Below are 24,332 nucleotides of genomic sequence, written 5' to 3'. Positions count from 1 at the left end.
CTGTGCATATTAGGGAAAATTGCATACAAATATTAGGAGAAATACACACTATCTATTAACTTTCTATACCCTCCTTCATCTGAGGATTACAGAGCAGTTTACAATATAAAAAAATTAAATGCATAACATAGTAAAAAAACCAATACTGCCCCGCAGTTTAAAAGGCCATTTATTATTTAATTAGCCAAAGGTCTAGGAGGCTAGAAAGTTACTGGTTGATTTTCAGAGAGAGCCATGTGGTCTAGTCTAACCCATCTCTTAAGGGATTGAAATGAGAACAGAATGTGGGGACTGGGAACTCCTCTATGCAATCCTGTAGTCCTTGGATGGGCTGCAAAGATCCGCAAACAGTCAGTTCTTTGCTTTATGCGTATAGTCCCCCTTCTCCATTCTACAATAACTAATATATCCTAGTTCTGTGCGGAAAGTTGGTTTATAAGGTTTGAAATACTGTAAATAAATATTTGGGAATGTGGCTCACCATTGCTTCTTTCAACCTGAACCTTAAAGTCACTCTTCAGTCTATATAGGGCTCTTCCAGATGTCTCTTTCAGTATGCATTCATGATGATTTGTGCTTCTGATGGTACTGGGAAGTTCCTACACTATTTCAATTTCAACACTGTTTGTGCCTGCAAAAGTTCTGAGGCAGACATACTGCTTCATTTCCATTTGCTGCATGTCCCATAATTTCTTGCTGAAATCTTTTAACTTCTTATACCATAAAATGTTCTGGTTCATTTTTTGTTCTGCTTTTGTTGTGCAGCAGCCTGCAAGTGTCCCCTCAGACAGCAGTAATGTAAAAGCACTGGGAAAGCATGGCAAAACATCTAATAAAACAGAATGATGTGTGGACAGTCCAGTATAAACCCATCACTAATGCAGTATTATTACATTAATGGCATGTTGCAGAATATCCTCCAACAGCCTCCCCCCCAATTTGGAGAGAGCCCTAAATGTCTTTCCTGATCTTCCTTATTCTAGCTTTATTCCTCATTCCTTACTCCCTCACTTTTTAAATATTTAACCTGAATGTGATAGGAAATGCTGATTAGCTTTTGCATTTGAAAAATCCTCATTTTGGTCATCTGGCCGCTGGTACATCCAGCACAATTTCACTCTGGCATTACTTGAGCAAATATTTGCAAGTAGGGATTTCCTCTGTCAAGACATCTATCTACATCTGTTTTTTAATTCACTTCTTCTCCTTCCCTTTGTTCAGCTGTGTATTTCTCTCTCTGCAGTTTCTGAAGGACGTCTGAGAAGCCTGCAGAGTGGTTCTTTCTCTTGCCAATGAACTCTGAATACTTGATGGATTCATAGCCACAAGGGATTTACAGCACACTGAGGTGAGACTGTTAAAAACTTGCAAATTCAACTTTTAGTTTGCTTTTTGTTTTGTTTCAGTTAAACAACATAAACAGAGCTTACTTTGGACATATTTGACAGGTGGACAATCTTTCCATTTCAGGTGGTCATTAACAATAACACTATAACTATAACAATAACAATAACAATGAACTAGTGCCTGAGTTCGCTGTTTATTGTTACCCTTCTTCTCTGTGAAGCCTTTCCCTTTTGTGTCATGTCTTTTATATTTTAAGTTCAATAGCAAGGACTGGGTTTTTCCCCAGTGTAAATCCCCCCCCCCCAAAAAAAACACCTTTCAATAAATAAAGTGAAACAAACTAAGGCACAATCAGATTTCGGCCGTGATTCAGGAGAAAACAAGGCCTTGTTTTCACTGAGGTGGTAAACCTTAGGAAGGTGGCTAGGCTGAGGCCCATGGAAAACCCTGACATACTAATTTTCTATATCCAAGGAATCTTTTTGTATGAAGTCTTTTTAACCCCAGCCCGCCATCTGAAGTGACAACAGCCTGACAAGAGGTTGACCACTTCAGGTCAAAACTGGGCTAAAGGATAGGCCAGAGTGAAGCAGTGCCTGAGAGAAAAATCTTGTTCTGAGGAATTTTTTTTCACAACATGATGTGTTTTTGTTAATTATAGCTGATTGGGTTGTGTGTTCCCATTATCCATTGGTCACTTCCAAATGGTTAAGCCTCCTTTCTCTCTCTTTTAACTTTATTACCTCAGCTTTCTCATTGACACCAAGCCATTCACTGCCAGTTTCATTATAACGAGATGAAAATACCTTCTCTCCACTAACCCACTAATCTTAGTGTTCATCTTAACATTTCTGCTAAGTTACCCTCCTTTCCTCCCTCCCTCCGGATTGATTTTATTTTATTTTTTTGCTCATGCCTCTTCTTGCTACAAAGTGCTTTGTGCTTGAAATGGCAGCTGCTCTGGATTTTAGCTTTCTGAAGTGTCTCGACAAAGAGAGACTTGGCCATTTTTGCCTTACTTTGTTATTGATTTTAATAATATTTCATAACTGATCAACTTAGCATACCCCATGCAAGGCAGCTCCTATACAGTTATAAGCATGAGGAATAATTACACTTGACATTAACTCGAGACAACCATGTTTCTTGACATCACTTTGGGAGTGATTGTTGCATATCCATATCTGAAACAGAAGAAATAAAATCTCACCAAACAGAATTGAAATGTTCAGGGCCCTCTTTTCCCTTGGAAGCATGTAGTTTTGTGTTATTTTTCCTGCAATGGCAGGAGTCCGTAAGGAAATATTCAAATTATGTAGTGTTTCCACTAACGTTGCACTATGGAAATCCTATCAGCATCCATGTAAGAAGATCTTTGGTATAAAAACAATAAAAGGCCTTTGGTCAGTCCACATGTTCAACAAAGAAAACTGAGGGGAAGCATGAACAGGTGTTTTAATTATTTTAGTTATTTCTTGGTGCCATTTATGCATCGCTGACATGGTATCTGGCGTCAAAACATAGATTTGCTGCATTTTTTGGCTAGCCCCTCCAGCTGCCTTTGTTGACCTGGTGCCCTGCAAATGTTTTGAACTCCAACTTGCATCAACCTCAACATTATGTTAGCTTTGGCTGATTGGAGTTGTAGGCTAAGACATCTGGAGGGTCGCAAGTTGTGGAAGGCTTGTTGAAGTAATACAATGCTTTTCTATGGTGAACATATTTATTTATTTAGACTATTTCTGTAAAAGGTAAAAAAAAAGGTAAAGGACCCCTGGACGGTTAAGTCCAGTCAAAGGCAACTATGGGTTGCGGTGCTCATCTCGCTTTCAGGCTGAGGGAGCTGGCGTTTGTCCACAGACAGCTTTCCGGGTCATGTGGCCAGCATGACTAAACCACTTCTGGTGCAACAGAACACCATGATGGAAACTAGAGCACACAGAAACACCATTTACTTTCCCGCCACAGTGGTACCTATTTATCTACTTGCACTGGTGTGCTTTCAAACTGCTAGGTAGGCAGGAGCTGGGACAGAGACACAGGAACTCACCCCATTGTGTGGATTTGAACCACCAGCCTTCTGATCGGCAAGCCCAAATTCTAAGCAGCGTATACAAAAGTAAAACAACAACAGATGTTACAAAAATGTGCAGCAAAACTCTTAATGCAAGCTACTAATAAATATAGACAATTTTCCTTCTCTATCCACTTTCTCCATGCCACACATAATTTTATAGACCTCTGCCATATCACCTGTTCCTCGCTTTTTTTCTGCACTAAAAATTCCCAAGTGCTACAGTCTTTCCTCATAGGGGAATTGCTCTAAGGATGGTCCTGCCACATTGCATCCTAAACACCAAAGATGTGTAAGGACCCTAAAGGGTTGCATACATCCCCTGCAAAAACCTGTGAGGCTCTGACTCTGGTTTGTCATCCAGAAGGAGGGAAACTCTATCCCTGGGGGCCACCATCAACCATGCCGTTTGGCATTTGTTTTTTGTGAATGTAGAACATTATCGAGATCCCAGGGAGTGAATGACTACAGAAAAGGGAGAAACCCAGTTCTTGTTTTGATATGAACCTACCTAATTCACACTTCCAAAAAAATACCCCAAGCACCACACCATTGTTCAAAATTTGCATTTCTCTGAAATTTTGCAGTGTAGTTCTTCAACCAACAATGTGTATATCAGGGGAAAGTGTTCATAAAGTGCATGTATATATGTGAATATAACTTTAACTTGCATAAGGGAAAACTGCATACAAAAATGTGTATAATAGGAGGAAAAAGTAGTGTATATTTTTTTAATTGCAAGCTAATGGGGGAAATGTAACAAACTAAACTTAAAACATAGGGGGAAATGAGAAATGGAGGGCAACTTGTAACTGGCAGATACAGCCATCATTAATTGCAATGGCAGGGAGCTGAAGTCTATCTCTCAGGTATATCATAGCCCTTAAAGCATTAGGTTGAACGAGAACTTTCTAAAATGGTGCCTCAAAAGCAAATGGATTTCTTCTCTGAACTCCGTAATAAGTCTTGAAAATTCAATTGATTTTCTGTCAATCAATCATAATCTGTAGTAGCCATGTTTTGGAGGCAGATTTGGCAGCCTTGTGCTTGACACTTGCAAACTCCGTTAAAATTAGCAAGAGCTGGTTTCTGTCTTGGGTGAGTGTAGAAGTAAGCTATTATAATGCCTCAGTGGTTCACTTTAAGGAAATCTTTTTTAAAAAATTAATCTTTTTTAAAAAAAACAAGCATAGGAATTGCAGAAAGAACACATTGCTAATGGAGAAAATTAATGCCAACAGATGCTTTGGCCTTCAGTTTTCTCTTTTCTTTTGTTCAAAGCTTTGATTCATGATGTGATGGGTAGCACATCTCTTAGGCCGAGAGTCGTTGACTGGCCCAAGGTCTCCCAGGTCCAACTCCAACACTCTAACTACTACACCAGACTGGCATAAAACATACCAGAATCTATAACTCGTTAATTATGATACTAGGAAGCAATTGTTTGTCTTAATGCTTTTCTCTCCTTTGCTTAGAAGCAGCGATGATGTTCTGCCTCCTCCTGTGGTGGAATCTTAAAGTCCTTGCCCTGTCTCTCCTTCTGAAAACCACCATCTCCTTAAATCCAGATGACCCAAATGTTTGCAGCCATTGGGAAAGGTAAAATGTTGCTCCCTCGCAGATTTAAAAACCTCTGTATACCACTTTATTTATAGAGCAGTTCTCAACATAGTTTGATACAAAACTGGAATAAAAATGCTGTCAAGATACACTGAACCTTTCTTGGGCAGAGAATTGCACAGACCCACAGTTGAGGACCCCCTTCTCAGCCACAATCCACCTCATTTTTGAGGAGGACCTTGAGAGCAGATCTTCCATTGTAGAACAGTGTCCTCTTATGAACAGTGCTTCAAGATTGGAGGCATGCCCGGAGGAGTTTACTTTGAATTCTCTCTTGAGTGTGCACTACCTGCCTTCAGAGGAGTCTCATTTCCCCTGCTGCGGTTGTGCTATTGTCCCCCTGGTCAAAATGCTCATGGAGATCTTGATATGAGGAATGCAGTCAAGGAACTGTTATCATTGTGGGTGACTTCAACTATCCTCCTATAGACTGGCTACATAAGTGTTCCAGTCATGACAAAGAGGTAACATTTCTGAATACCCGAAATGACTTGTGCCAGACATTACTGACTTGTTAAGCTGAGGTTGCTGCTCATGTGGTCATAACTTCCAAAAGGGCAGGAATATGAGGCATCCATCTTCTTCACCCAAAGCTGGGTAACCTTTAGATGTTGTAGGGCAAACTACTGACTGTGATTTGTCACCTTTGGAATTTCTGCTTTGGGAAGGGCTTTGCGTGAAAGTCCCAGTTTCAGTGCCTAGCATTTCCAGGTAGAGCTGGGAATTGACCTCTGCCTGAAACCATGGATAGCTGCTGCCAGTCAGTGTAGACAACAACAAACCAGATGGGCCATTTGTCTGACTCTGTATAAAGCAACTTCCTACGTAGGTCCCACTTTTCTGCCGTAAAGCTCTTAAGCTAAGCACAGTCTTGCTTGTTTTATCCAAGAACAGGCTCTTTAAAATGTGTTTCACCTTATGCTATAATGAATATGAATCTTCTTTAAGTAACGTAAACAGCTCTTAGTGGCATTCTGAAGTTCATTATGCTTAGATTTATTAAGGTGTTGTGTGCGCGCATTTTTTTATTTTTTTTTTAAGGATGTTGATCACGCAGCACAACAGGCTTTGAGGGCAAACGTGGGTGGAGATGGAGCCTGCGATTTGGTATTGTTTGCAGTTGCACAGCAAAGTACATTTCAAGCCCAGGAATACAGTATTGATTTTGTGTGAAGGGAGTCAGCAACCCAGAGACCCAATCAAGGAGAAACAAAAATTAAATACCAGAATTGATTGGCTGCCCTGGCCAAGATGACTGTGATACTTAGATGGTAATAAATCAGCCCAAAGAGATTGAGTTAGGGTGAGGTCAAGAGGAGCAAACAGGATCATAAAATAATAATCAAGATGACGAGGGGGTTTATGTTAATAAAAGAGTAGTCTAAATACGTTCCGCTTTGGCATATTTGCCAGCAGGAGATCTCATTGCCCCGCGCAGACAAAAGAGAGGTCAGCTCTTAGGGCTGACATTTTGTTGGCTGACAAAACCAGGTGCTTAAAGCCCTGTGCCCAAAGCACTGTAGGGTATACTCCTGCACACAGACAGGTTTTCCAGTAGGAGTGGGGGAGAAATACATTTTGGCATGAAACTCTCTAACTTGCACTTCCTGAAACAAGGTGGGAACCAATGTACTTAACCCTTTGGCATTTGGATTTCTCTGAATTTTGCACTGCCATTCTCCAACCAAATAAGGTGTATTAAAATGTGTATATTGGGGGAACCCAGGGTATTTTTCTAGAAAAATGGTGCTGAAGCTCACCATGAACCTTGTTCTCTTAGAATGGCAATGGAACCCACCTGAGAGGTGCTGGAGCTGAGCTCTGATGAGTTCTGGCTGGGGGGAAAAAGCCCAGGGCGAAACTATGCATATATTAGTAAGAAATGCATTGTATTGGGAGATAGTCCTTGCCAAAAATGGTGTATATCAGGAGAAATTCTCACTAAAACACTGACGGATTTTCTTGAGGACTTCAAAAAAAAATAAAAATGTGGAAATGTGGAGAACTGAACTTAAGAATGGGAAAATGAGAAAACTGAAATTGACAGATTTGTCCCTGCTTAAAATGTGGCCACGATCATTTCTGGTGTTGGCTATCATGGTAAGGCCTCTGAATCCAAAGAGCTTCTGCTCTCAGGCAAATGGCAGGTTCGGACTAAGCATCAACCCTTGGATTGTCTTCATTTAGGACCCCCATGTTGCAGAGCTCAGGTACATATCAATCCTCTTAACTAAGTGAGTTTCAGGACCCTGAAGGTAATACTTTTGAACCCTGACAGCAGAGCAATCAATAGAAACAGACTGACAGGCATTGAAGGTGATCTCTAAACCTACTCTGTCTTGATACAGCGTGCTTAACTCCCCCAAAGGCTGCTGTTTTATAAAGCAAGACACTGTATTAATAAGTAGTAATAGGATTTACTAAATATGGATTTTTTAAAAAATAATCTACAGTGTTTTACATCCTTACAACAACCCCTTAAACTAAGGAAAGCGTGTAAGGAAAGTGCTGTGTAAGGCTATTGTGTGAACAAAAATACAAATTTTGCTTTGAAATGCATATTTTAGGGAGGAGCTGTATTGAAAAGATTTGAAAAGCTTTGAAAAAAATGTGCGTTTTATGGCCAAAATGTATAGGAAAATGTGTACAACTTACATGCAGATTTCTTGCATGTTCTTTCAAAACCCAGGATGGAGCAGACCCATGATTGAGTGCTTGCTGAACCCACATGCAATGGGCTTAGGTTAGACTAATAGGACCTTAGAATTGTAGAGTTGGAAGGGATCCCAAGGGTCATCTAGTTAAACCCCCTGCAATGCAGGAATCTCAACTAAAGCATCCATGACACATGGCCACCCAACCTTATCCGTTCCTCATAAGGCTTGGTTTCCAGACCTTCGATCATCTCGGTCGCCTCCTCTGCAGATACTCCAGCTTGTCAATATCCTTTTAAAATGGTGGCACCCAGATTTGGACACAGTATTCCAGGTGTGGTCTGAGCAAGGTGGAACAGAGCAGGACTATTACCGTATTTTTCGCTCTATAAGACGCACCAGACCATAAGACGCACCTAGTTTTTGGAGGAGGAAAACAAGAAAAAAATATTCTGAATCTCGGAAGCCAGAACAACAAGAGGGATCGCTGCACAGCGAAAGCAGTGATCCCTCTTGCTGTTATGGCTTCTGGGATAGCTGCGCAGCCTGCATTTGCTCCATAAGACGTACACACATTTCCCCTTACTTTTTAGGAGGGGAAAAGTGAGTCTTATAGAGCAAAAAATATGGTACTTCCTTTGATCAGGACGCTATACTTCTGTTGATGCTGCCTAGAATAGCATTAGCTTTTTTTGCTGCTGCATCACACTGTTACCCTATGTTAAGCTTGTAGTCTACTGAGATTCCTAGATCCTTTTCATATGTACTACTGGCAATCCAGGTGTCTCCCATCTCATATTTGTGCAACTGGTTCTTCCTGCCTAAGTGCAGACCCTTACATTTGTCCTTGTTGAAAGTCATTTTATTATTTTTGGCTTAGTTCTCCAGCCTGTTAAGATCATACTGAATCCCGATTTTGTCTTCTGTGGCATTGGCTACCCCTCCCATTTTATTGGTTGACGCAATGCTAAAGTTTTTCAGGGAACAAACAAACAAACAGAGAACCCGCTGCTTAACTCACAATTTATGGTTCTCAATTACTGGTTAATTTCTGCTACAAATTATCTTGGATTAAAATAGGTTCTGTTTAAAATGAGCAAAAGTGAAAAATCAAGCCCCAGAGACCTCTTTCCTGTTTCTAATATAAAAAAGCCTTGTGTTTGATTGGTGTGCCCATCATTTTGCGGGGCTTGTGCCTTCATCATCAGAATTAAGTGCCGGGAAGCCTCGACAGCATTATGTTAATATGTGCTTTTAATTAGCCTTTTTTGTACACAAGTAAAAGCTGAACAGTCCCAGGAGGAAGAATATCTGATATGGTTTTATGTGAGGGCATAGAACTCCCCCCCCCCATCCCTCTTTCTTTCTTTTTTATTAATGGTGGCAAGCTTCAATCAGTTTACATTTTTCCATTGCTCTTTACAAGATTTCCTTTTTTCTTGGTTCAGAAGCTTCGTGTCAGAGACAAAGCTTTGAAAATCACTTGCCTGTTCTTTCAGTGTTCCACATCATGAAGGCAGTTTGTGACTTGTCCATACTTGGAACCTGATGTCTCCCCCAACACAGCCCCCACTTCCACAGCTTGTAGCCATCAGTAAGCCCAAAAATGAATACTGGTTTAACTGGATGGCGGCCAGTTTCAGCCTGCAGGCCTGCAAATTAAGGACACACATTGTTTTTGGTGGGGTGGGGGCTGCTGCTTTGGTTCTGATGTCTCAGTATTTATTATTCATTATTCATTATCATTCATTCATTATTCATTATTCATTAAGAAATAATACCTGAGTGGCGTACAATATAACAAACATAATAACAATAAGTTATGTTAACGCAAATAAAACACATTGATCCAGTGGAGCAGGCATGCCAAACTTCACCAAAAGCAAGGTGACTGAAGGCATGGTTGCAAAAAAAATGTTTTTTGAACTTGTTTTTAATAGCCCACCAGGGTCCTTCGTACTTAAAAATGGAGTGATTTATTTAAATTAAAGATGGCCTTTCTAGCAATCTATGGCAGCTGATATGAGAAGTAATTCATCAGGAGCCGGAGTCAGGGGCAGGTCAGCAATAATACACCTGGTGTCAGTGAAGTTAATTCTTTTTCAAAGGAACCAAAACAGCACACGGCTGGTGATCACAGTAACACTTCCCAGGAGGTCTTGTCCCAATGAGGCAGTTGCGAAGACTGAAGTTCCCTGCTTTCCCACAGCTCCCTAAGGCTCCTCCCCCGGTTCCTTCCCTAGGAGCCTAAGGCTCCTTCATCTTGTCTCTCTTTGCTCTTCTCACTTCATTTCTCTGCCTGTTATGGAAGACCAGAAGGGAGAAGGGCTTGTCGCAGGAGCAGCCGGAGACCCCCTGGCTTCTTCAGTAGCCTACCACATCTCAATCTCCGGGCCTCCCTCCTCTCCAAGCTTCTGTTTCTGTCTCTGATTCTGGACTGCTCTCTGCTGCAGCCTCTTCCTGCTCACTAAAACCTGTTGCCTCTTCAGCTTCCTCCTCCCAGTCTTCTCCCTCTTACCACTCTTCATCGTCCGACCACCAGTCCCCTGGCTCTGAGCTGTCTTTCCCCAGCAGTTTCCTTGGGGGTTCCCCAGCTGGTGTCTCCTACCACTCCTGTGCACTCAGCCAGTCCATGACATAATCTTTCACTTATTTCTTGATCTGAAAAAGCTTTGGCCAATGTGAGCATCTATCTAGCTTTCATCTGTTATTAGACCAATTAGCTCAGTATCAACTTTTTAAAAACCCAGGACAGCCTTACCTTTGCTGGTGGTTGACCATTGTTTGGTGCCTCGGAGAACCTAAAACAATTAAAGTAGGTCATTCGGGATTTGATTTGGGGAAGTCCTCTTCTGATGCAGGTTACAATCTACCAAAACCACCTTTCCCCGCTCCAGCTCTTTCCCCCTTTTCTTCCTAATGTCTCAACAAATGAAACTGATCTGTAAAAAATGTTACTTGGGGGAAAAGAGAGAGAGAGAAAGATTGCACATACTTTTGTAAACCAAGAAAATCTTTAATAAAAATACATTAACAACCACCACCACCACCTCATGGGTATCTACCATTAGATCACAATCAACCTGTTGGACGTTCCTGCTATATATGCCACTGCTGCAGCTAGAACCTTATTGGTACAAAGGTGGAGAACAAGTATAGTACCCACTAAGGAAGAATGGCAGTGTAAAATGTTTGAACATGTTGAACTGGCTGGTCTGACAAACAAGTATAAGAGAAAATGGAGATAAGGAATACAAGGAGGAACAGATCATGTTTATTGAATATTTCAAGAGCCAGTATGAACAAATACATAGCCTAGCAGGTCTCAGGTAAATCCAGCAGAGTTGAAAGAGATAGAGGTTTTTAATAGATAACAAATTGGATGATTAAAAAGATGTGGATTATGCAGAGCAGTAGAAAAGCAAAGGAAGCAGGAAAAGGGTGGAAGGAAAGTCATATACGGTATATGTATAACTGCTGTATTTGGTACGAAGTTGTAAGTGGGACAAGGGGAGCAGGGTTAAGTATGCTCTCTGTTCCTGTTTTTGCGAGTAAAAAAAGGATAAATATTCCAAACAAATACATGCTGGGTCTTTGGGAGACCTTGGAGGGCCAGAGTGATTTGCTGTGACTTGTAACCTTCACATGTTGCAGAGAGCAGGAGCTTTAATATATGAGCGAGGGGCAGGGGGAGCTTTTACAAGCTAATGACCCACCTTTTCTCCCGCTTTCATTGTCTGCTTCCAGCTATGCCGTGACTGTTCAGGAATCGTACTCACATCCCTTTGATCAGATCTATTACACGAGATGCACGGATATCCTGAACTGGTTCAAGTGCACTCGACACAGGTAAGTGGCGATCGGAAGATATTTCAATCTCCCTCTACCGTTTCATCTTCTCCACATTGCCTTCTTTTTATCTAAGCCTCGGTGATGCTCTCAAGATGCTGAGGATAAATATAGACCTCTCTTTGCCAGAATCCTCCTGCAAAATTAAAGAGGCTGAAATGGAATTTTTTTCTTCCAGAGAACTTGCTCTTTTCTTCTTTTTCTTTTTTGTTGTTGAAAACATGACCAATTTGGTATTGTAAATCTGCAACTAATTTGGGTTTATTATTATTATTTTACCTTTTTTGGAACAAAACATAAAATTTGGATTTAAGCTTAAGTCACCCAATTCAGAAGGAATGAAATGTAAATATCCTGGGGGGGAAGTGCAGAGAAGAAGAACTCAAAAGAGCACCTTCCTCTGTGAGGAAAGGTTACATTTGAGGGTTTTTAGTTTAGAAAAAAAGGTGAGTAAGGAAGGGGTGTGGGGAGAGAAATGATAGAGTTGTTTAAAATGATGCATGATGCATGGTGATTAAGAAAGTGGACAGAGAAGGTTTTCTCCTAGAACCAAGGGCCATCTAGTGACGCTGAATGTTGTGAGGTTTAGGGTAGACAAATGAAGCAATACTTCACACACCACAAGTTAAACTTTGGGAGTTGCTACAGTAAGATGTGGTGACATTTGCTGACTTGGCCTGATACACTGGGGCTCTTCCTGTGTTCTTAACTGAGCCCTGAATCACACATGTGCATGCATAACTTAGGTTTGGTTTTTTTACTACTGATGGAAGTATACGTGTTGGATGACTGCAGCTATGAATCATTGACTCCAGGGAAAAACTTGGTTCTTTGAGATGCTACAGCAATAATGTCTGTTCAAATGGAAGCCATCACTTGATAATTGCAGTCATCAAACGATGAGCATACATTCACGGATTATCTGTGATATAAAACAGAGTAGTTTTCTGCATTGTAGCAGCAATGTATTTAATTTGAAGTTCAAATATGAGTTGCACTACAGTTCACAGATGGGTTCAGGAAGTGCAAAGCAGGCAGGTTCACATTAAAATGTGGACAGGAACCAAATTTCACTCCTGTTCCTTTTTAGAGGCAGGCAATGGATTTTGACATTCTTATTTCCACAGAGAGAGACACACAGAGAAAATTGTTTTAGAGTATGAATTGAACTGTAGAGTTCGAAATCTGTATTGATCCCACACACACACACACACACACACACAAAATATATATATCAAAAAACATTTGAAAGTAATTATTGAACATACCCTCCAGGCAGTAACACAGTGCAAATAGTATTCTGAGTGTGAGCATTGATTTCCAATGTGTTCTTTCTATCTCACAATTTAGAATAAGTTATAAGACAGCATATCGGAGGGGACTGAGGACTATGTATCGGCGACGATCGCAGTGCTGCCCAGGATATTACGAGAGCGGAGACTTCTGCATCCGTATGTACATGAGTTTTGCTGGGTTGGTAGGGATGTGTTGCTGGCACTGGACCATTTTAGACAGTTGTTGCCCAACTTTCCAGATGTGTGAATTGAAATTTAAATTACATCTTGCATTGCTGTGCAGGCAGTGAGTTTGTGCTGGTACCAGCAGGCCAGCAGTACTGGGCAGCAGGGAAGGGGCACTGGCATTGTGCACCATCTCTTCTTTCTGCAGTGCAAGGTCTGGGGTAACCCACCTGGAGTAGTGGAAGGAAGCAGGAAACTGAGCTTGTCAGCTGAGGGTACTTTCAGGACTCTGGACAGCTCCCTAGGATGCTGACCTGCCCAAACCCAACTGAGTCAGGATATCCAGCTCACCTGCTTATTTTATTTATTTCAGCAATATATATATATATACTGCTTAATTACAAAAATCTTTAAGTTGTGTAGAATTAATTCAATGAAGGAAAGGTTTAAAAAATCAGTTAAAATTATATAAAAAAAGAGTTCAGTCAAAATAGCTGCTGAAATATATATATATATTTAAAAAAGTACTCAGTTCAAGTTCAACAGGAAGAGAGGCCTTTTTGAACAACTGGAAGGGAGTTCCGTAAAAGTGAGCTCATAATCCTGAACACATGGTCCCTGGTGGATATGAATGAGCCATGCATCTGAACCATGGGAGACCACTGACAGTGGTCTCCCCAAAGACCACAGTGACCAGGCAGGGATAGAAGGGAGTGATATGGTCCTTAAGGTATCCTGGATCCAAGTTGTTTAGGGCCTTGTAAATTAATACAAGAGCCTTGAACCTGGTTTGGTAATGTATGGTCAGCTAGTGCAAGCTTTTAAGCACAGGAGTGATGTGCTAGTCTTTCTCCACCAGCATTCTGACCGCAGCATTTTGCAACAGCTGAAGCCACTGGATCAGGCCCAAGGGTAGATTTACATATAGTGTGCTTAACAGCTCTTGGTGTGACAACCAAGAATTGCAAAAGATCTTCAGAGAGTTGTGCCTACAGTTCTAGACCTGGTGGTGGTTTTGAAGGAAGGCATCCCAGTAGATGACCCTGTCGTTGGAGTGGTCTGGGATCTACGTGGGTCACCTCTGAAGCATGAATGGCAAATGTGCATGTGAGCATTGGCCCTTGCAGATTGGGGAAAGAGATGGAAATGGGGAGTCTTTATTCCCCAGATGGGCTGGTGAGTTGTGAGTGGTTTCTTGAAGTTCCAGGTCTCCACTTTGATGCTATCTGTAGATACAATTTGTGTGGGTTCTTTGGTGATAAATCCCCTCTGACAACAACCTACACAGCTAGGGCTGATGGGAATTTGAAGTCCAAAATATCTGGAGGGCACTGGAATGGGAAAGGCTGAGCTGCCTGGTTATTTCACTGTGTTACCTCGGAAGATACTGATTTCATTTTAATATTTTTGGGCCCTGCTTGAAATAACAAGTGTGAAATTTGCATCCCAGGGAATTGCAAGTATTACAGAGAGAGCCTCCTGTAAATAGCACATTAAAATGTAGTTTGAAAATTGCTTTTCATAGAATTAATAGTTGGTTATGCTGCCACAATTCCCAGGCCTGTTTTCCTGATAAGGAATGATGGATGTTTCATGCCGGAAACGGTTCGCTTAAATGTAGCAAAGTCAGTCGGACAGCGGTTGCACGCTTGAGTTATGTGGCTAATTATATCGCTAACTACATGCACACAGTAATTTTAAATTCTCCGGGTTGCCAACTCCTGTGACTTTGTCTTGTTGCTTTTTTAAAGTCGCGTTCTTAAAGTGTCAGTATTATTTTTTACGGGAAAGATTCTAGCCCTCATGGTTTATGGATGCAAAGTCTCTAAAATCTCATTGTCATACAGGTTGGAATTCTGAAAAGCCAACTGCTTCGCTCCTCATCTCTGATGTGTAAACACAATGTTGATTCCTGCAATAAAATGAGATAAACAAAACCCTTTATTCTGGGTGGAGCAAAGTCAGTGGATGTTCAGTTGCAAGTTCATACCCAGAAAGGTCCTATTAATCTCTTCTGTCCCCACCCCACAAAATACCAGTCATTTCCTGTATATCTGAAAGCAAATTTTGCTGCCAATGTTTCCTCTTATGGGTGGTGGTGACAGCTCTCTGGGCTCTCAGCTGAAGGCCTCCCCAGTTCTGAGGCCCTCTTTAGTTTGGAGAAGAGCCCAGAGGCTTACTTAGGCTCCCTTGCACCCTTGTAAAGAGGTTGTATCATCACCTCCAAAGCTGGGAAAGACCATGGACCAGAAACTAAAAACGTTTGCTTTTCATCACCAGTGACTTCCTTTGATGCCATTGGAGTCAGATCTGCTCTCCTCCTCCTCCTCCATTATCATCAATCTGTCTGTCTACCTCCCTCCCTGCCTCCGCCACTCTACATGGCAGTTTGGTTCCAAGAATTCAGTGTATGCACAAAAACACATATATCCAAACTGCCCCTGCACAAGCTTCCCTAGCCTTCCGAATCTGGTGCATTCAGCAGGCCTTGTCACTCTAGCAATACATAGACTTTAAAAGCCAGTATTTCCCTGCCTGGAAAGAGCTTTTCAGCTTTCTTCCTTGCCTGCAGAATTTCAACCAACTGGCTTTCGACTGTCTACGGTTGAAATCACGCAAATTAAATGCACAGCTAAAGTCCGGCAGAGGCGTTCTATCGTAAGGTGGCCATTCATAGGACTGGGCGTTCTTCCTTCACTTGACCTTGTAAAGCCACTTTTGTTGGCACTAACTGGAGTTAATAGTGTGTGATGAGGGGAGACCAAATCTCATGGAGCATAAAATGATCAAAAGCGCTTATTTTTTTAAAAAAAGTTACCATTTTTTTGAAGTTTTAGATTAAAGACTAATTGGTTCTTCTTTCATTAATAGTAGCCTTGCTTTCTTGTAAAAGTTTTTTGGGTTTTTTAAAAAGATGGCTTTCTAATTAAGTGCAGCACATTTGGAAGAGTGAGGACCAAGCTGCTTTTTTTATAATAATAAAAAAATATCTCTATTCATAGTTTTCTTTCTGGTGGCACAAAGTCAGGATTCCTTGCTGCGGTCTCCTAATCTTACCCCTTTTTTCATTTGTGCTTTCCAAAAGGCAGGCTTCTGTGACTGTTCTTTATAGTGAAGGCTGTATATTCTGGCCAGGGTGGGGGAAAGATTATTATTCAATGCTTATAAAGTGCCTAATATTTCCTAAGGGCTGTACATATAAGTCAGTCTCTGTCAGCATGCCCATTATCTAATAGACATGATACGAAAGGAAAAACGAATGGGGAGGGAAAAGGAAAGCAAGCACTGCAGCAGCTAAGAAGAGCCTGCTGGACCAGGAGAATGGCCCACCTAGTTCAGCATCCTGTTCTCGCAATGGCGAACCAGATGCCCCAGTGGGAAATCCGTAAGCACAACTGGAGTGCAATAGCATTATTCCCATTTGCCAGCGACTGGCATTCAGGGGCATGCTATCTCTGACAGCTGACCTTCTCTGGTTGATGGAAGAGGCCAGGTTGTTGCCTTCCCTGCTTGCCCTGGTGTTCTTTCTGAGAGATAGAGAATGCAACCTTCTCTCTCTGTCTGCAAACCTATATAATATTTCTTTAAAATACAATTAATTCTAGATTTTGGAAGTATCTGGGTGGGTGGAGTGAGTGTTTTGCAAGTGATTGAAGCCCTACTGTTCGGACTTCTGGAAATTCTTGGATAACCCTCTGGCATTTAGAATTTTACCAGGCATTGCTCACATGTTTTAAATTCTATCTTCCTTCACAGCATGGTGCTGGGATGGTGGGAAGGTCTAAGTTTTTATTTCACTTTAAGCACATTCTGTGTCTGGTTGCTCTTGGCTACTGCGTGTATTTTTCCCTGTATTGCTTTTGAGCTTTTCATTCTTGTCGATTAGGTTCCATCCCCATTGGCAGACATAGACACACACACAAACACACACCTTCTTAGCTGACTGGGCTGGAGGACATGCTGCCTGGTGTGAAGTCCTGAAAGATTTAAAAGCAACGCTTTTGAGATCATAGCCGAATGCTACAACCCCTTTGCAACCACCCCACATTCCTTTGCTCCTGTTGGGCTTGGCTGTATTTCAGCCGTGTCTGTGGCCGTGCTGGAGGTTCACTTCCTGGGACAGGGCTCTTCCATTATGGATGAGTGCTCCCCCCCCCCATTACAGGGAGACCATCAATCTCATTTTACTACGACATGATGGATAGAAGTTGGTGGCTAGAGGTGAAAGGAGTTCAGTGAATGAAAGTGCTTTGGTAGCTTGGACACAAGAGATATGAAATTAGGAACTAAAGAAGTTTGATATCCCCCCTTTTGTCTCTTGAATGGGAGATCTCAAGTAATCACCAAGCATTGTCACTCACACCATCGACCAAATAGTCGAAGCGGGTTGGGGGGTGGGGATGAATTATTTTGGCTGACTTTTCGCTCTTTAACAATTCCATTTTGCATGTCAGAGAATATCCGGAATTAAGGATTCATGTTTTGGACGAATGCTTGAGTTGATCTTTGCTGCCATGCATTTGATAATTGGTCACCTAGGTATTTGGATGTCTGTGAAGACTGATGCTGTTTGGCAGGACAATCTATCCTTTGGAGGAAGGCACTGACTAATTTGGTGAGCAGCTAGCCCTTATGATTTTACTGGGAAGACAAAGGCTGCAGGGGAATATTGCTTGCTGGCCATTGAGCCTCTGAGTTGGGTATGCAACAGAGGTGGATATTAGACAACCTCTCCCTCCAGGGGACCTTAGGGACCATAGTTCTGCGAGAGATGCTTATTGATTATCCCTCTAGAAAGTATTGATTATTGTGCTCCTTGGATACAGTAAGATAAAAGGGTCATGGATTCATCTCTGCTTATGGATGTCTGTAATAACCAATTAAATGTGACATAGTGGGCTGCATGGTAGGCTCTGCTAACACCTTTCATGGCTTAGCAGTAGCTATTGGGGCTGAGTATGGGCAGAGGTGAATTTAGGGCAGCACAACCGGTTCCACCGTACTGGGCGCTGAAACTAAGGGGTGCAGGGCATCTCAACTATGACCTAGTGAATTGAGCAGAACAGAAGGCCAGAGGCGTGTGTGTGAGTGTGTCAAATTTTGGGCTTGCACAGGGCGCCATTGAAATTTGAAAGACCAAAATCTGTCATGGCAGGAGTTGAATTAGGCTGTAGTGGGTAAGTGGGATGGAGACTTAAGCTTTCCGCATTGCTTCCACCCCATGTGAGTGGTGCAGCAATAAAGCTGCCGGCACATTTGCAAACTAAGCAGGGTCCAGTATGGTTTCAAATGGGATGGGGGACAGTGCAGGAAGTAGGGCTAAAGCAGGCATGCCCAACCTGCAGCTCTCCAGATGTTTTGGCCTACAACTCCCATGAGCCCTAGCTAACAGGACCAGTGGTCAGGGATGATGGGAATTTTAGTCCAAAACATCTGGAGGGCCAAAGGTTGGGGATGTCTGGGCTAGAGGGGTCTTTGGGGTTCCTTCCGACTTTACAATTCCAAGGTGATATGATTTTAATGGCCTTTTGAAACTACTGTTGGTGGTGCTGGGGAGGCAGGCAGCCACGCTGCACCTGTGCCCCTCCTCCACATTAATAGCAATTCAGAGATGGGCAGTGGAATTTTGATTGGGGAAATGATTAACAAAGCAACAGCTTAAAAATAATAATGATGTGTGTAGTGAGTTTTCAGAAACAGCATACAAAGACCAAAGAAAGAAAACCGCCACAACTGCGTGGAGCGCATTATGGCAGTTAGAATAAAATAAACAGCAGGCTCAGTACAGTTTTGCAGACAGCATAATAAAATAGTTTCCGTGAAGGGACATTTTGGAAGTAAGAGTTACATATCGATAATGCAGCCTCATCGCATAGAGGCATGTGTCTTTGGGGAGACTATGCAGTGCAGTATTTTTATTTATAAAGCTTATTCTAGAGGCTTTTGAGACCTGACTGCTTTTAATGAGAGGGCTGGTGCTGTGCTGTATTTGTTGTAATTATTTGTATGTTTTAAAAGATCTGAAAGGGATCTTCAATTGTTTAATTATTTTTCTTAATGATTACTTTCTTCTTCTTCTTCTTCTTCTTCTTCTTCTTCTTCTTCTTCTTCATGTTTTTAGCGCTTCCTGTTTTATATGCAAGTTGCCTTGAGTCCCTTGAGGGTAAAAGGCAGGATATAAATAAATATATAATAAAAATATATAGAGACCATACAACATCAAAATGGTCTCATTTCATAACTTCTCTTTTCACACAAACTCCTATAGGAGGTCTCCTAACATCTTCCAGCACCCATAACAAACTACAGTCCCCAGGATACTTTGGAGGAACTCATGACTGCTAAGGTGGTATCATAGTGCTTTAAAGGCTACAAGCCATAATGGCTATATTGTACTCTGTCTCCACAGCTGGAGGCAGCAATGCTTCTGAATACCAGTTGCTGGAAACCACAGGAGGACACAGTGCTCTTCGGTTCAGATCCTGCTCACAGGTTTCCCGTTGGGGCATCTCATTGACCGCTGTGAGAACAGGATGATGGAGTAGATGGGCCACTAGACTGATTCTGCAGGCTCTTCTTGAGCTTTAAATGTCTGGTGTGGATGGACTTTGTTGCTGATGTAAAAGAATTAGGTGTCAGGATTCCTCACCGATCTCTTTCAAATCATCCAGAGATCATACTTGTAGAGCCTGATCTACCATCAGCCTATGACAGGTGGCAGAGCCTGTGCAGGTGAGCCTGGCAGAGTCTAGAGTAGGTTAGTTTTTCCACATCCTGATGCCACCATGTGTGGTAACCCTAGATGTCACTTAGTTCTTCAAATGCAGAATACTGGAACCCTTGCTATGATGATGATAATTTTATTAATTATACCCTGCCCTTCTGGCTGGGTTTCCCCAGCCTCCCTGGGCAGCTTCTGGCACATATAAAAACATAATAAAATGTCAAACATTAGAATCTTCCCGATACAGGGTTACCTTCAGATGTCTTCTGGACATCTGATGGGAGGGCGTTCCACAGGGTAGGTGCCACTACCAAGAAGGCCCTCTGTCTGGTTCCCTGTAACTTCACTTCTCGGAGTGAGGGAAGCACCAGAAATCCCTTGGAGCTGGACCTCAGTGTGGAGACGCTCCTTCAGGTATACTGGGCCGAGGCTGCTTTGCTCATGTAACCATATACATCCCTCTGAACAATGCTGGCTGCTCAGGAGGGACCCTGTTTTCTGGAAAGAATGAGCTATGTGTTAGTTTCTGTTTCTCACTGTGCAGCTGCTGCGTGGAGTCACAGGACTCTGTTTACATTCCTGGGATTCCATACTATTGGAGTCTCACGGGAAAGGGAGATGGGATGTGACGTTAGTGGTTTCCTGTTTCCTTTGTTCCTTTGTTCAGTTGCTCTCTGCTTTCATAGAGAGAGGATGTCTTTTCTGTTCTGCGTAGTTTAGAAATAAAACTCTTTACAATGTGGCCAAACCTCTTGTCTCTTCCCTGTGCTGGGAACCCTGCTGGATGGAATGTGCTTGAGGCCTTATCAAAGGCTAAGGTCATTAAACACGTTGGAGGCGATTTCATAGGCTTGGCTCGGAGGAAGATGAGGCCCTATCGGCTTGGCCGAGCGGAGTTCCGACACTATGTCTCTCCTCCTGTTCTCCAGCTCCCCATGATTATGCTTTCTCTAGTAACACAGCAAACTGCCTAATACTGGTCTATCTATCTCATCACTGTCCACACACTGATTGGCAGCTGCTCTCCAGAGCTTCAGACTGGGGTCTTTACCAGCCCTACGTGGAGATGTCAGGGATTGAACTTCCTACAAGCAGATTAGATGCTGTGCCACTAAGCAGCAGTCCTTCCCTGTGAAGTTATCCAGAGTTGTATTTGAAAACAAACCACACACCACAGGCCATTAATTTGCACACAAACATGATTTAGTGTATTCAGTTTGCAAAGGTAAGCCTTTTGGCAAAGCAAATGCATAAATTGCAGAAAAATCTCCCCCCACCCATTCCCCGCCTCCAATACACAACAATTGTTCTCTTTTTAAAGGCTTTTAAAATTATTTAGACTAGATTAGAGCTCAGGGTAGCTTTTTGATTTCTTCCTTGATGCTTAAAAAACCCCCACATCCTGGAGCTCTTTTGTCCTGTGTTGCCCTCTGAGCAGAGACACTAATTGAAGATCTCCTTCTTCTTTTTTTGTAAAGAAGAAAGAAAAAGGGAGGAAAGAGCCTCCAATTTACTAAATGGATCTCTTTTTGTTCTGAGGACCAAGCCTTTGTTAATCCTGTCCTTTTCAATCTTTGCACCCTATCAGGTTTATATAAAGCATCTGCAGAGAACTGGTAGCTGAGTTTGTGTTGGACAACAGGAGTGGCAATGATCTAGGCACCAAAGGGGGAGGGGATGGCTTGTTAGGAAACACTTCTGCTAAATTAAAGGAGGTAGTGGACTAATAATATATAAAAATTTTATATATATATATATTTATTAGACTTATTAGTCATGTGTTAGACAAAGGTTTCCAAGCTACTTATGACATATTTTAAAACATCACCGTAAGTAAGTAAAAAAAAAATGCACTTTTCCCCTAGCACAAGAATTCATTAAAAAGCACACACAAAGAGAGAAGCGGGGTGGGTGGGGAGACACCTTCATTATTCTGCTTTTGGCAAATACTGAAGGCACACCCTTTCTCTCTGACTTTTGACGCTTGAGATAATATTTTTAGGATCCATTTTATTTTTGTAGTTTTAAATTGTTTTAAACTGTTTTTAATAATGCATAATATTGTGTTTTAATTGTTATAACCCACCCTGGAACCTCAGGATGAGAGGATGGTAATAAAGTGTAATAATAATAATAATAATAATAATAATAATAATAATAGATGTTGGTAGGGATAGGATCAGTCAGCAGAGCACGAGACTCGTAATCTTAGGGTCATGGGTTCAAGCCCCACGTTTGGGCAACAAGATTCCTGCATTGCAAGGGGTTGAACTCGATGACCCCTGTGGTCCCTTCCAGCTCTACAATTCTATGATTATGTTATTTTAAGTAATAAATTTAAAATGTAGAAAACCAAGGTGGTGCTTGGAATATGGCACAGGTGACTGTCTGGAACCCTGAACAGAGAGGAGGAGTATTTTACATTGCAATGGTTTGCAGAGCCTGCTTCTGTTGTTGAATTTCCTAAGCACCGCCCCCCCAGCTGTCAACATTTCCCTTTTTTAAAAGGGAAATTCCCTTATTCTGAATAGGATTCCTCGCAAGAAAAGGGAAAAGTTGACAGCTATGCTCCTCCCCATGTGTTTCTGGTCTGGGACCCTGTCAAATACCTTCCATGGTCCTCTGCATTGCCAGTCAGCATTGCTGTAGTGCATTTACACCTCACTCTTCGCTACCTGAAGTAGACAAGGTGGCGTAAGTAATGCATTATTTGGGTTTTAAAAAATCCCACCGGGAGGCTCTCTCAATGAAGCCATATGGCCTAATTGTTAAACAGCTGGACTGTCGAAATAACCATTCCACAAGCCTCCCACCATCTGCACAAATTTAATTTTCTTTCTGTTTGGGGAATAGGCTGGTATAATACAGCAACAGGACGGTCAAGCGATCTTCTGATTTGGAAAGTGAAATAAGGCTGAGCCTTCCCTTCTCGCAACCACCCTGCCTGGATGCGAGAAATGCCAGCTCAGCGTTTTTTGAATTCTCTGTATCTTATTTCCACCTCACAATCCTGTTAGAAAACATTTGGGAAAGGGGCAAAAAAAACAACCACCACACATCTTTGATCGTAAGGAGAACGTTAAAAGCTTCCAGCATTTTAGCAATTTAAACACGTTTTACTGTGTAATGTCTTTTTTTAAACCTCCTGGAGAAGTGTCCATTAAAAGTTTGCATCAGTTGCCTTTGCACAGAACGCATCTGGGTGTGTCAATCAGCACTCGTGTCTTACCAGCGCTGCTATTTAAATTAACAGAAACAAGACATTTCATTATTTGGAAGCATTCCTCACATGCAAAATAAAATAAAAATAAAAATTCCTGGACTGTTTAGGCAGATGCACAAAACGATTTCAAGGCTAAAGCAGACTGAAGACTCACAGATCTAAGAACATGGGGATGTGGGAGACTGCCGCACACCAAATCTGAAATTGGTCAGTATTGTGTGTGCTTGCTTTATTCAACTTGGTGTCCTTTGGGTGTTTTGAACTACAATTCCCATCAGGCTTAGTCAGTGGAATGGAACTGTCTACTCCAGTACAGCCATACTGTTTAAAACAATTCTTTATTGGTTAATTGTTTGTAATTCTAAATGATGTACATAAAAGTGGTCCACAGAAAATGGGACAATAAAAAAAAAATACAATTAAACCAAACACTACCTTAAAATGCTTGCTGGAACAAGAAAACCTGAGCCATGTACCTGAAGTTCAGCAAAGTGTGTGCCTGTCTAGTCTCAGTTCACAGGCTTGGGTGAATGTAGGTACCCTATATATAAAAGGTAAAGGGACCCCTGACCATTAAGTCCAGTCATGACTGACTCTGGGGTTGTGCTCTCATCTCGCTCTATAGGCCGAGGGAGTCGGCGTTTGTCTGCAGACAGCTTCTGGGTCATGTAGCCAGCATAGAATCATAGAATCATAGAGTTGGAAGAGACCACAAGGGCCATCGAGTCCAACACCCTGCCAAGCAGGAAACACCATCAGAGCACTCCTGACATATGGTTGTCAAGCCTCTGCTTAAAGACCTCCAAAGGAGGAGACTCCACCACACTCCTTGGCAGCAAATTCCTCTGTCGAACAGCTCTTACTGTCAGGAAGTTCTTCCTAATGTTTAGGTGGAATCTTCTTTCTTGTAGTTTGGAACCATTGCTCCATGTCCGCTTCTCTGGAGCAGCAGAAAACAACTTTTCTCCCTCCTCTATGTGACATCCTTTTATATATTTGAACATGGCTATCATATCACCCCTTAACCTCCTCTTCTCCAGGCTAAACATGCCCAGCTCCCTTAGCCGTTCACTATTACTTCCCTTGATCTAGATGCTATATTCCTATTGATGCAGCCCAGAATTGCATTGGCTTTTTTAGCTGCCGCGTCACACTGTTGGCTCATGTCAAGTTTGTGTCAACCAAGACTCCTAGATCCTTTTCACATGTACTGCTCTCAAGCCAGGTGTCACCCATCTTGTATTTGTGCCTCTCATTTTTTTTGCCCAAGTGCAATACTTTACATTTCTCCCTGTTAAAATTCATCTTGTTTGTTTTGGCCCGGTTCTCTAATCTGTCAAGATCGTTTTGAAGTGTGATCCTGTCCTCTGGGGTGTTAGCC

General features: G+C 42.0%; 1 protein-coding gene across 7 annotated transcripts in view; it reads left to right on the top strand.

The window, feature by feature from the left end:
* Nucleotides 1-24,332, top strand: part of MEGF11 (multiple EGF like domains 11) — a 333,743-nt gene that overhangs the window by 74,512 nt on the left and 234,899 nt on the right. For all 7 annotated transcript variants that reach the window (XM_083713081.1, XM_083713079.1, XM_083713078.1 and 4 more), the window contains exons 2-5: nucleotides 1,244-1,348; nucleotides 4,897-5,020; nucleotides 11,443-11,544; nucleotides 12,895-12,995. In XM_083713081.1, coding sequence (XP_083569207.1) covers nucleotides 4,905-5,020; nucleotides 11,443-11,544; nucleotides 12,895-12,995 — 319 coding nt within the window. In that variant the 5' untranslated portion in view covers nucleotides 1,244-1,348; nucleotides 4,897-4,904. The remainder of the gene's footprint in view (nucleotides 1-1,243; nucleotides 1,349-4,896; nucleotides 5,021-11,442; nucleotides 11,545-12,894; nucleotides 12,996-24,332) is intronic.

Source organism: Podarcis gaigeae, assembly GCF_964106915.1.
Source record: "Podarcis gaigeae genome assembly, chromosome: 14".
NCBI lineage: Eukaryota > Metazoa > Chordata > Lepidosauria > Squamata > Lacertidae > Podarcis > Podarcis gaigeae.
This window is presented reverse-complemented; position numbering and strand designations above follow the sequence as displayed.